Here is a 14,119-nt window from a genome sequence, read left to right as displayed (position 1 = left end):
CTCGGTCTCCAAGGGGAAAGAAAAAACTGGAAAAGTGGGAGACTGTTTTGATGTTGACAGAGAAAAGTGAAACTTTTGCCTAGTTACCTCCAAAAGACTTCATCTTTTTCACTTTGGTCTTTCCTTGAAAGTGTGAAATTATCGGAACCATTTCTTAAAACAGTTGTATTGGAATATAATTCACATACATACACCTCATTTAAAGTGTGCAATTCAATGGTTTTTAGTATGTTCACAGATATGTGCAACTATCACTGGCCAACTTTAGAGCGTTTTCATGACCTCAGAAAGGAACCTGGCACCCTTTACCTATTGCACCCCTAATTCGCCATCTGCTTCCATCCCTCAGCCCTTAGCAACCACTAATCTACTTTCTGTCTCTATAGTTTTCCCTGTAATATGATTTGTGGTCTTTTGTGACTAGCTTCTTCATTTATCATAATGTTTCCAAGATTCAACCTTATTGTAGCATATGGAACCATGTTTGTTAACCAAAGGGTATTTAATCAGCCAAAAAATCCTGCTTAGCAAAAAGATGACAAAACACTTATTTGGTTAGGATTTTATTTTATTTATTTATTTATTTATTTATTTATTTATTTATTTATTCATTCATTCTAAAGATTCCATTCCTAACTAATCTCTACACCCAACATGGGGCTCAAACTCACAACCCCAAGACTAAGGGTTGTGTGCTCTACTGACTGAGCCAGCCAGGCAGGCACCCCTGGTCAACATTTTAATTCCAAGAGTATTGTATGGTTATTTTCAGATATTTTAATTAAAAATTAAAATAGGGGATCCCTGGGTGGCGCAGCGGTTTAGCGCCTGCGTTTGGCCCAGGGCACGATCCTGGAGACCCGGGATCGAATCCCACATCGGGCTCCCGGTGCATGGAGCCTGCTTCTCCCTCTGCCTGTGTCTCTGCCTCTCTCTCTCTCTCTGTGACTATCATAAAAAAAAAAAAAATTAAAAAAAATTTTAAATAAATTTTAATTTCTTGCTTTATTAACTTTTTTTAGATTTGGGTTGTCTTTGGTTAGTAAGACTGCCCTGGAAATTTATTTTCCTAAATAGATGCCTCATGTCCTTTTAGATCAGCTGGCTTGCAGATCTTAAAATTTTGTGTCCAAAAGGAATGCAAGAGATTAACTAAAATCTCTAAGGAATGAGGAACCAATCTGTCAATATGAGGAAAAGGATGGCCCAAATAGGTAATCTGCTTACTTGTTAATGACAGAGCCAGAACCAAAACCAGTTCTCTGGCCAGGTAGAAGCACTGTCATCTGTATAATGGCCAATATGCTGCCCTTTTCCAAAATCCTTCCAAAATGATGGAAGGAAAGCAATTATTGCTTTATATCAAATTCCATGGTAAGCAATTTACTTATTTTACCTAGCCTTCATAACAACCCTATGAGGTCAGTACTACATCAGGGAGCGAGAATTTCCTGGCCCCTTCATGGTGCTTCAGGCCAGACCAAGAATCAAGTGGACATGAGACAAATTAACAGCAGAAAATCAGATTTAATTGAGTACCCATGGGGAATCCACACAGACCTGCAAATTCCAAAGGATTGTCAGGCAAAATGAAGTATATAATCTGAATTAAGGAGAAGAAGATGGTATGGGGCTTCAAAGGGAAGGAATGAATTCACAGGAAAATGAAAATGAAAAAGATTAAGTGGTAAATGTCTTTGCTGGGCCACTCAGAAACTAAGGACATAGATAACTTTGACCAGAGAGGCCTTGCCAGGTTCCTCCCTGTCTATCACGTCTAGTTCATAACATAATGTAGTTATCTATGGTAATAGCTCTCCTCTTGGAGGAAGTCTTCTGTCTAAATTCTTTTTAGGCAGTTGAAGGGGAGGTAAAAGGCTTTTCCTGAATCTGCTGGGTTTTGATTGCCTTTTAATTCAAAACAATCTTCATGTCAAGTAGCCCATGTTGGAGTGGACTGCCCTTGGCCTCTATAAATATTAACACAATTCATCATCCATATCATCAATGACTATTATTTTTTTTAAAGATTTTATTTATTTATTCATGAGAGACACAGAGACAGAGAGGCAGAGACACAGGCAGAGGGAGAAGCAGGCTCCATGCAGAGAGCCTGATGTGGGACTCCATCCCAGGATCCCAGGATCACGTCCTGAGCTGAAGGCAGACACACTCAACCACTGAGCCACTCAGACATTCCAACAACTATTAATTTTTTAGCATTTACTATTCACCAGCTAATACTTTAGATACTTCATAGACATTATCTCTAATTCTCACCACAATCTTGATAACAGGGCTAGGATTAGGGTGAAGTCAGTGAGGCACTCACCAGCTGCAAAATTTAAAGGGATAAGGGACACCCAAACTCAATAATCAATATAAATTATATTTATGATTTTAATGCAGTAAAAATTTTTTTCATGATGTTTTAATATAAGATGTAAATGATATTTTAATATTTATGTGATATTTTATTGAAAATAATACATATATCATTAATAATGCATTTTCACAGTACATAATAAATGATATGCATAAGTGATATTTTGCAGGGCATAAGTGATACTTTAATGTAGTATTTTTGAAAGATGAAAATCAATGCAAATAAGTCAATGATGAAAAAAATATCAGAGGCACCTGAGTGGCTCAGTCAGTTAAGGATCTGACTCGTGGTTTTAGCTCAGGTTGATTTTAAGGTTGTGAGATTGAGCCGTGTATCAGGCTGCATGTTGCTTGGAGTCTGTTTGTGATTCTCTCTCTCTCCCTCTGCCCCTCTCCCCACCCCCACTCTATGCGCTCTCTAAAATAAATAAATCTTAAAAAAAGAAAAAAATATCAAAATTTTACATAAGGACAGACTATTGTTTGTTTTACAGCTCTGTGTTATTGTATAATAGGAAAAGTCACTTCCAATAAGCCAGCCATTCCTGGGTCCATGCCATCTTCATTTCCTTGCTAGCTGAACAGATTGAATAACAAAGGGCCGTATTTATGGTCATATTTTTTGACTGACTAGCAAGATTTTATAAACTTTTCCCACTTGGTTCAAAATCTAGGAGGATATTTTTGGTATATATATATATATATATATATATATATATATATATATATAGTTTTTTTTTTCTTTTGCCTCAGGTCAGTATGGCTCTGCAGAGCACTGCCTGACAGGATGGCACTACTGTGATCATTTTACACATGTGAAGCTGAGGCTCAGAGAGGTTAGGTAATTAATTACTAAGGGTCACATAACTAGGAGGCAATAGAGTTGACCTGACTCTGAAATCCATGCTCCAAAAATCATGTTGTATTTTGTTAAGGACATTAGACCAAGGTTGGCAAACTTTTTCTGTAAAGAGCCAAATCAGTCAATATTTTCAGCTTTGTGGGTCATTGGTCACTTTTACAACCACTCAACTCTGCCTCATAACAGGAAAGCAGCCATAGACGATACATAAATGGTCATGGCCATACTCGGCCCATGGGCAACCACACATTAGATCATAACAAAATACCTCAGGCGCAAATATGTTATCTCTGAAGATGTTCTATCCAGGTTTCTTTGACATCTTACTCTATTCTGCTCTCATCTCAGCCTGCTCTCCATCAGAGTCTAAATTCCTCATTGGATGGGAGACATTACCCATCCAATTGTAATTTTCCAATTGCTAACACTAACCAGCATTTCAGACTAATTGAATTTCAAAGTAGACTGAAGAGGAAAGGCCATGTTTTTCCTGCTTCAAATAAACTCTAATAGAAGAGGTTAAGCTTTAGAAACCAGTTTGACATGTTCTGTGGCTACTTGGTTAAAGGCTCTGTTAATACCACTTCCAAGTAAACTCGACTTTGTAATAAAACAACACAAAAAACAGAGGTTTGCTTTCTGAAGGTGTACAAGTGGTTAATTATTTTATAAACATAAACTAGAAATTAAATATAAATATAAACAACTATATTTATGAGGGTGAAACAATTTAACAGATTTGCTATTTGCAAATATCTAGTTCTTGCCTGCCCTCCAAATTGCCTGAGAATTTGGGGTCCAATCAGATAAGTTCTTGCTATACGTGCTGGGCACTACTAGACAAAACAAAACAAAACAAAACAAACAAAACAAAACACAGTGCTTGCTCTTAAGGAGCTTAAACTAACTCGTAACATGGTCCAACATTTTAAAATGTTATTAATTCTGAGGGGAAAAGAATGAATAACCTTAGGTAGTTTTATGCAGAGAACCTCAACAAATGGAATGCATAATCCATTTTTGTTTGCACATTATTTTGCAGGCCTTATTACCTGCAGATCTCTTTTTACACAGTTCGAGTCATAATGCATATGTCATTTCATACTCAATTTATTTCATTTACATTATGTATATTTGTAGTATCCAGATGGATCATTCTGAGTAGCTGAACAATGTGATACTTGCTTATTCATGAAACATATATTGATGTCAACTCTAAGTCAGGCTACATTATATATATTTGTAGTATCCAGATGGATCATTCTGAATAGCTGAACAATGTGATACTTGCTTATTCATGAAACATATTTTGATGTCAGCTCTAAGTCAGGTTCTGTTACTGGCACTGGGAAGACTACAGTGGATAAACAGTTCAGTTATTTTGGAGCATCTACATCAGCAGGGAAAGTTGTTTCAGAACAGGAAAAGAATGCTTCAGGTGTGTGGTAGGAGAAAAGAAAGTAGCATATAAGGGTCAAAATTCTCCAGAATGGGATTCAATACAAGAAGAAAGTAGAATAATACCTATAAATCCTGGGGGAGAGAATATTGTTTGAAGCCAGATAATCAGTTAGGCTTAGGAATTCATTTATGGATATGAATGAATTTAGGAACTATTATATTATCAATTGGCCCTTCTTAAAAAGATAGCAAGAGCTCTCACTCAGGGATTAATGAAGAAGCCTAGGAAGAGGATTCACTGGGAGCAATGATCATTATAGCATTAAATATAATTACATTTAGCATCTACATAACTGGGGGAATATGGGAACTATGGTTCCAGAAGACAATTTTCATATACAGCCCATTCTTGTTACTCATGGTAGTTATGTGCCGTGAAGCCACTGCAAACACTGAATTAGCAAATACTAAACCATTGCTCCTAGGGGAAATACAGGGTTAGGTTCCTGCAAGCTTTTGGTTACAACATTTTTATTGACCAATCATTATGTGCATTTCTGTTTAAAGACACTTTATTTAAGGGTCCCCTAGGTGGCTCAGTCAGTTGGGTCAGTCAGGCTCAGTCTAGTCCTGATTTTGGCTCAGGTCATGATCTCAAGGTCATGAGATAGAGCCCCACAGCAGGCTCCACGCTCAGCAGGGAGTCTGCTTGAGATCCCCTCCCCTTGCCACCCACCCCCATGCTCTATCTCTCTCTAAAATAAGTAAATATATCTTTAAATAATAAAAACAAAAACATTTTATTTAATATATTGTTTACTCATTAACACCAAACTCCTGGCCAGCAGCACTATACCTCATGCCAGAATGAAGCTTCTCTGAGATACATATCTTCTCTGTAAGGTCACAGCACTTCAGGATCATGCTTGGAGACCATTTAAAATGATGAAATTATCAAGAAAAAGCACAAGAAGCAAAAAAACATGGCAGTAAATAGACTATGCAAAGGACATTTGTTAAGGGAGCTGAAACAAGAAGACAGAGTGTTGCTGTGTTTGACCTCATTTGAAAGTGTGCATACGGTGCAACCCATTTTTTTTTTTTTGCCTTTCTGCACATGCCCATGAATGACTGCAAAAGCACCCCAAGTATTGATTTTGGGGGATAATAGTTAATTTTAGCAAGTAGGGGAATTCATAGATATGAAATCCACAAAGAATGGAGGTTGACTGTATTTTGACAATAGGAACAAAAAGTGTACGTGTGTGTAAGTGTGTGTGTATGTCCTGAAAGAGGGGCCAGGGAGGGTATGAAAGACAATGTGTGTTAACCTTCTTGTCTTTTTTGTTAGAAAAGGAGGGGATAGAACAGATACAATACATACAACAGAGACTCTCTGTTTCTGTTGATACATCAATACATAGAGGCTTAAATGTTATTTATTTTTAAACTAAAAATGGAATCATTAGATGAACTAAAAGTAATTTTATAACTAATGAAAATCAGGAGATAGACATTGGGCCAGCAAGGAGAAGTACCAGCTGTGCTGATGCCCTCATCAGTTGTAAAGGAGGATCATTAGATACTGTCTCAACTTACTAAAGCAAGGACTAGAGCAGAGTGAAGAAAGACAACAGTTCTGGCAAAGAACAGCAGGCAACATGGCGGAAGTTAGAAGTGGGCTGCACAACAGGCAGAAATACACCTTCCAGATTTCCAAGAATTCTTGCTAGGGGTTCACCTTGGTGGATAATGAAGTCTGAGTACACATACCCAAGGCCGGGGTCTGGAGCAGTTCTGCAGGTAGTCTACTTCTGGCCTACAGTGCACACATTTACAGTGAATAGAGATGTATTTCATATAAGGTTATAAAGTAAAAGTAAACACCAGAAAAATTCAAGCAGGCTGTAATCTTCCAGCATGAGAAAGAAGTCATAAATGCAAAACAACAGAGACAGGGCAATGCATACAGGATGGATTGTAAGGATGGTAAGCCAAGAAAGCATTAAACTCCGAAAACACAGCTTTACAGTATTTACGGTCCAAGTGTGTCAGCATGGGTCCTCCCCGAAGCAGACACCGACATGGGATTAGACACGCAAAAGATCTACCAGAGGAACTGTGTGGCAAGGAGAAAGGATGAGGGCAGGCCGAGAGAGCCTTCACTGTGAACCACATCTGGCTTCCAGGAAAGGAGGGGAGCAAGGAAGAATGGCACAGGCACAGCTTCAATACAGGTGTGAGAATATTTCGGCTGAGTTGATGGATTATTCCTGAGCCAAAGTTGCCTGTTATGGCGCTCTCCCAAGAGAAAGAGGTGGGGGCACCTGCATGGCTCAGTTAAGTGTCTTGCTTCTTGATCTCAGCTCAGGTCCTGATCTCAGGGTTGAGAGTTCAAACCCTGTGTTGGGTTCTATGTGTGGGTATGGAGCCTACTTTTTTTTTTTTTTTAAATATTTTTTATTTATTTATGATAGTCACACACAGAGAGAGAGAGAGAGAGAGAGAGAGAGGCAGAGGGAGAAGCAGGCTCCATGCACCGGGAGCCCGACGTGGGACTCGATCCCGGGTCTCCAGGATCGCGCCCTGGGCCAAAGGCAGGCGCCAAACCGCTGCGCCACCCAGGGATCCCTATGGAGCCTACTTTAAAAAAATAACATAAAAATCCACTTGTTCTGCTCTTCTTGCCTTCCAGTAACTACCCATTGCCTCCCATGAGGCAGGAGGAGCCAGCCTGGGGCACTGTAGTACCCCACAGTGCTCGGTAATGGGGTGGGAGCAGCCTGGGGGAGCCATGGCTTCATGTGGACACTATAAACTGGCTGCTGGAGACACAGGTGACTCAACCACGCTCCCTGCAGCAGGTTCTCTTGAAGGCAGATCTGAGGGAGGCCTCTGCACCAATTATACCTCTTATGCCAATAAATGTGAACTCACCTATTTTTTTTAAAAGGGTTCTCAGATTGGGCCATGAAATAAAACCCAGCTAGACGCTATACCCCTTAAAACAGAGGAATTCAAAGGTTAAAAAGGATTAAAACATGCTAGGTAAGTGCTACCAAAAAGAAAGCCTAGTTAGGGGGCGCCTGGGTGGCTCAGTAGGTTAAATGTCTGCTTTCAGCTCATGTCATGATCTTTGGATAGAGCCCTGCATTGGGCTCCTTGCTCAGCAGGGAGTCTGCTTCTCCCTCTGTCCTTCCCTCTGTGTCTGCTTTCTCTCTCTCTCAAATAAATAAACAAAATCTTTTTTTAAAAAGTTATCATTTGGGACGCCCAGGTGGCTCAGAGGTTAAGCGTCTGCCTTTGGTTCAGGGCATGATCCTGGGTCCTGGGATCCAGTCTTGCATCTGGCTTTCTGAAGGGAGCCTGCTTCTCCCTCCACCTGTGTCTCTGCCTCTCTCTGTGTCTCTCATGAAAGAAATAAATAAAATCTTTTTTAAAAAAGTTATCATTTGATGGAATTCAGGCAAATAAACCACATTAAAATGAAAAAGGATAGAATACCTGAAACATTAGGGCTCGGTAATAAAAGTAAAAATCTATGAACTTAAAACTTAAGTAGTTTGGGAACTTGAATTTGTCCTTCAGTGTAGTGTTTTACTTTGCTGAAGGGATCTTACATTCTTAGCATTTAGATTAAGATGATGTAAGAGAAAAAGATTCTTGATTCCCAGATCAGGGGAAACTCACTCTTTAAATTCTTATTTTATACCATATCTCTTTTACATGGCATATATCAAAGGTTGTAATTTCATGCTTACTTGTGTGGGGTTTTTGTTGTTGTTGTTGTTGTTCTTCTGTTTTTACTTGTGTGTTTTATTTCATTAATGCCCAACTCTTCCTCTAAAATGCCACCTGACCCAGGACCTAGGGGAGGGTAAACTTATTGGATGAATTGTACATTTCCTCTGAGAATGAGACAGAATATATATAAAGCTGTTATAACATACATAAATATTTCATTTTTTACTCAGTACTTATGATGGGCTTTTCCAGAGCTCAATGCCATTATAAAAATAAGACATTAAAAAATATATGAAGTCAAAGTGGTTCTAGCAAATGAAAAATATCTACTTGTTTTGGAGGCACCTGGGTGGCTCAGTTAGTTAAGTGTCTTGCTTCTTGATCTCAGCTCAGGTCCTGATCTCAGGGTTGGGAGTTCAAATCCTGTGTTGGGCTCTATGCTGGGTGTGGAGCCTCCTTTAAAAAAATAACATAAAAATCCACTTGTTCTGCTCTTCTTGCCTTCCAGTAAGGGGAGGCATTACCCATTGTAAAGGGGTTTAGTAAAGACTCAGCAATTCAAAAGAGGTTGGTTGAGCCATTCCACAGACATGAAAAGTGGCACCTGTGCTGAAAAATAGCTCTGACCCAAACTTTATGACTAGTCTGAGCCTTCCAATGACCCAGATATGTGACTTTTGACACACTGGCCTAGTATGGCTCAAAATGAACAGACCTAACAATTAAATAGTCCCCTTCTTTGGAAGGGGATCTCCATGTTCCCCAGTATGATCTCATTCATAATTAATCTCCTCAGCATTCCTCTCTTGGGCAGGCAGGTTATAAATGAAAGATGACGTAATTTCCCCAGGTTGTCAGGTGAGTCAGTTGCACAATTAGGAACAAAGACAAGTTTTACTGATGGCTGTGCCCAAGAGGCTCAGCCCTACCTCGTGACACATACTCTTCAGTAAAATGACTAATTAAACAGTCAATTATTTGCTCTGGATCTTGCTCTACGAACATGAGATAAGTTTCAGGCCACATTTTCCAGAAGCATGCAATCTACAGAAAGAAAAAAATGGAAGGGGCCAAAAGATGGGGAAAATGTTTACATAGACAAGTGAGTAAGGTCTGCCATTTGATGCACAACATAGTGACTATAGTCAAATATACTGGGCTGTATCCTTGAAATTTGCTAAGAGAGTAGATCTTAAATGTTCTTGCCACACACACAAAAACATCTGACTATGTGAGATGATGGGTGTATTAAGATTTTTGTGGAAATCATTTTACGATATGTACATATATCAAACCATCATGCTTTACACCTTAAACTTACACAATGTTATGTCAATTATATATCAATAAAACTGAGGGAAGGGGAAGACAAACAATTGTGAGCATGAATCACTGTACATGCTAGAGCAAATGGAGGAATACGTGAGTATAGGGCTCAATTTTTAACCAGTATTTTCTAGGGTGAGTTCTAGGGTGAGGGTTTTTAACCTTCTATTTGACCTTCTTCTGCTCTTTCCATTTTGGAACTTCATGCATTGCTGAGCACCAGAGTCTTTGCAAGACGTTTCAAATAAAAGCATGCATGAATGGACCCAGGTTTTTTTTTTTTTTTTAAGATTGATCTATTTATTTGAGACAGAGAGAGAGCAAGCACAGGGGGCAGGGACAGAGAGAGAGGAAGAGAGAGTCCCAAGCGGACTCTGCTGAGCATAGCGCTCAACACAGGATTTGATCCCAAGACCCTGAGATCACAACCCTGAGATCGCAACCTCAGTGAAATCAAGAGTCAGATGCTTAACCGACTGAGCCACCTAGGGGCCCCTGAATAGACCCAGGTTATTAAAAAAGGGTAGAGACACCAGGATGAAGTCTGTTCTGTGCCTCAGAATGAGGGAAGAGCTATTCCTGGGTGTGCAAGTGTAGATTCACTGAGAATAAGGGCCCAGGGCAAATGGTTCTTAAATTTCTATTGGAGGAAGACAGAACAGGTGATTCCCAAGGCACTTGTCTCCTGTTGGCCAGTTACAAGTCAATAGTCTTCCCCTCCAATTCCCTCCCACAAAGAATGGTCATCCGTAGGACCTTGCCCCCTCCCCCTGAATATCCTAAAGAACCATCTCTGGCTTGCACCTAGGGACTGATTGTTCCTGCACTTCACCTTCAATGTGGCTCTTTCTCTCTCTCAGCCAAATAGGATGTAGGAGAGTGGGGAGTAACACAATTTTAAAGCATTTTTATCATTAAAAAAAAACAAACAAACAGTCTTCCATCATATTGTTGGATCAGAGACTTACTTTTAACTTCTATTTGATTGTGGTTCTTGATCAAGGCTCAACATAATGTTGCAGAAGTAACACTCTGTTTCAGTACCTAAGGACCCCAAAGCCCTTCTTCCTTCCTAACCCCTTTTTCACCTTGCATCTTGATCTTTAGTTTATTTCCAACTCCCTGTTCCCTTTCAAACAGAAGACTTTAGTAAGCATTATTATCTATTTTCTTTTTCTGATATCAGAACTCACAACCTCACTCCCACTTTTCATCTTACTGATATGGCCCTGTCCGCTTTCTTTTTCCTTTTATTTAAGCTTTTATTTGGAAATAATTTTAAAGTTTCAGAAAAGCTACAAGAATTAAAAAAAAAATACTCAGAACACCAATAACCCTTTACATGGATTTACCTACTGTTAACATTTGGCTATATATGCTTTATCATTTGTTATCTCTCTGCCCCTAATTTTCTTTTTCTGAACCATTTAAGAATAAGTTGGCCATTTAGTTATAAATACTTAAGCTGAATTTTCTAAGAATTAGGATTATCTCCTACATAACCTAGGGGAGATATATAGTTAGTTAATCAACTATATATCTGTATAGTTAATCAACCTCAATTAATATAATGCTGATACCATACTTTTATCTAATTTAGTGTTCACACTCCAATTTTGTCAATTGACCCAATAATTTATTGTATGACTTTTTTTTTCTTCCATTACAGGATCCAAACTAAGACCAGATATTGCATTTATATATCCCATCTCTTCAATCTCCTTTAATCTAGAACATTTCCATAGCCTTTATTTGTCCTTTATGACATTGATCTTTTTTAAGAATACAGGTCACTTTTTATTTTTAATCTTTAAAACTTTTTTTTTCTTTAAGAATTTTTTTGGGCATGCGGGACACCTGAGTGGCTCAGGGCATGATCCCAGGGTCCTGTGTAGGGAGCCTGATTCTCCCTCTGCCTGTATCTCTGCCTCTCTCTGTGTCTCTTATGAATAAATAAATAAATAAAAATCTTTTTTTTTTTTTTCTTTAGCATCTGTCTCTTGGTTTCAGCTCAGGTCATGATCTCAGGTTCATGGGATTGAGCCCCACTTTGGGCTCTTTGCTCAGCATGAAGCCTGCTTGAGATTCTTTCTCCCTCTGCTCCTCCTTCTGCTTGCGCACACACACACACACACTCTCTAGGAAATAAATAAATACAATCTTAAAAAGAGAAATAATTTTATTTTTTTCCACAGAAGCCCCCTTCCCTGCCAGCACCGGCCACAGCTACAACACACCCAGCATCCAGCCCTTACAGGTCCTTTATAAAAAAAAAAGTATATTCCTCATTTTGTGTTTGTCTGATTTTTCTCCATGGTTAGGTTCAGGTTATACATGCCTCCCTGGAATACTACAGCTAGGGGCACATGTGTCTGTCTGCCCCTCCTTGGCAACGTTCAGTTTGATAATCTAGTCAAGATGTTGTTCAAATTCTCCATTTGCATAGTTACTACTTCTCCCCTAATTACTAATCAGCAATCTGTAGGAGAAAGTTTAAGACCATACACATGTGCTCCTTCTCAGAAGAACCACCACCTCAGTTTAGCATCCACTGATAATTCTTGCCTAACCCATCTTCATTATGAAGGCTGCAAAATGATGAGTTTCAACTCCAGCCTTCACTCCACATTTACCAGCTGGCATTCAGCACTATACCAAGAGTCCTCCTCTCTCTTCCATTTATTTGTTTCTTTGCTTCTTTATCTATTTGTTATGGAATCATGGATCCCTAATTCTTCCCAAAGGTCCATAACTCATTATTGTCCTTAATTATTTTGTGCTCAAATACACCAGATCTGGCCAGTAGAAGCCCCTTCAGGCTGGCTTCCTGTGTCCTTATGACCTGTTTTTATAAATAGTCTCTTATTTTCTGCTGTAACAAGATGCTCCAGCTTGTCTTTTTGCTTTGCTCCACCTCATCTCCGACCTTTCTCCTAAGGCTATCCTTAGAGCTTACACAGTAGGATGAATGCTTGAAGGTGGTGCTTGAGACACAAAGAAGGAGAGAGTCCAAGAAGGCACCATGGTCAACTGTTTCAGATACTACTGAAAGGCTCAGAACAAGGCACATCACTGTCTCTACTGTTGTCCCAGGCAGGCGCTCTAGACAAGGAAAGAGGTGTTTGGTCCAAGCAGATGCAGATACTGAGACCTCTACTATGTGCTGGGCACTGTGAGGGATACACAGGTTCTAAGGCACCATTCCAAGGAGGTGATCCAGCAAGATAGACACACATGTACATTAATACCCATAATGCACCCCTGCAATGTTTTTATGTTGCTGTCAATGAGTTACAGGGGTTTGGGAGTTCTGGAATGCAAGACAGTATTGAAGGCTGGGGAGAGTCGGAGTAGGTTTCATTGAAGTGACTTTTGGGTTAGACTTTGAAGAAGAGTAAGATTTGGAAAAAAAGGGTTTCCTGGTGAAAAAGAATTCACTGCTGAAGTGTGCTGAGTGGGGTATGACTTTGCAACTTCATTCAACTTGATGCAGCCTCCTGCTGAGTGTGTGAAGCACAGAAAGAACTCCAATGACTGTAGGGCAGCACTTTTGCTTGACACCCAACTGAGGAAAGAACTGTTATGATGCCATCTAATTTTCATTTTCAGACCCAGATGAAACATGTCCTTCATTCACCAGACTGAGCTTTCACAGTGCAGTGGTTGGTACAGGACTAAATGTGAAGTTGATGCTCTACACAAGAAAAAACCAGACCTGTGCACAAGTCATCAACTCCACAGTTTTTGGGAACTTGAACATGACCAAGAAAACCACCTTCATTGTCCATGGATTCAGGCCTACAGGCTCCCCTCCAGTTTGGATGGAGGATTTAGTACAGGGTTTGCTCAATGTAGAAGACATGAATGTGGTTATTGTTGATTGGAATCGAGGAGCTACAACTGTAATATACAACCACGCCTCCAGTAAGACAAGAAAGGTCGCAAATGTCTTGAAGGAATTTATCGACCAGATGTTGGTAAGAGAGAATTCTCTTGTATGACTCAGGGCCACATTGAACCTGGCCCATTATCTGGAGATTTGAAACCACGAGATATCTACAGGGAACAGGGGGATTATTTTGAAAACCTAGCTAAGCTCTAGGGAAAGTAGAGAGCCCAGGTGGAGGGAAGGCCCAAAAGTATGGTTGTGTAAGTTGTGCACTGCACAGGGCATCCATCTAAGGGAGCACCACTGTCACTGCACACATTGTAGACCTACATATTTATTATATTTGCCAGCAATAACAGTAAAGTGTACTCAGGAAGGGATATCTTTTTCTAAGTCACTTAAAGGTGTCATGGGTGAGAGAGGTTCTGTCTAGGGGTTTTCTGGCTTCACTGTGTAGAGTTTCTTCATCTTCTAGAGCCATTCCTCTTCCTAGACATGCCTAAAGTTTACTG

General features: G+C 39.7%; 2 protein-coding genes across 5 annotated transcripts in view; one reads left to right on the top strand and one right to left on the bottom strand.

Moving 5' to 3' along the window:
* Nucleotides 1-14,119, bottom strand: part of MAP3K13 (mitogen-activated protein kinase kinase kinase 13) — a 430,364-nt gene that overhangs the window by 199,261 nt on the left and 216,984 nt on the right. The window lies entirely within an intron of this gene.
* LIPH (lipase H) overlaps nt 1-14,119 on the top strand; it is a 51,029-nt gene that overhangs the window by 6,353 nt on the left and 30,557 nt on the right. For all 4 annotated transcript variants that reach the window (XM_025451182.3, XM_025451180.3, XM_025451179.3 and 1 more), the window contains exon 2: nt 13,328-13,695. In XM_025451182.3, coding sequence (XP_025306967.1) covers nt 13,328-13,695 — 368 coding nt within the window. The remainder of the gene's footprint in view (nt 1-13,327; nt 13,696-14,119) is intronic.

Source organism: Canis lupus, chromosome 34 (assembly GCF_003254725.2).
Source record: "Canis lupus dingo isolate Sandy chromosome 34, ASM325472v2, whole genome shotgun sequence".
Taxonomy (NCBI): Eukaryota; Metazoa; Chordata; class Mammalia; order Carnivora; family Canidae; genus Canis; species Canis lupus.
The sequence above is the reverse complement of the archived record's forward strand: the minus strand, read 5'-3'. Positions and strand labels throughout refer to the sequence as shown.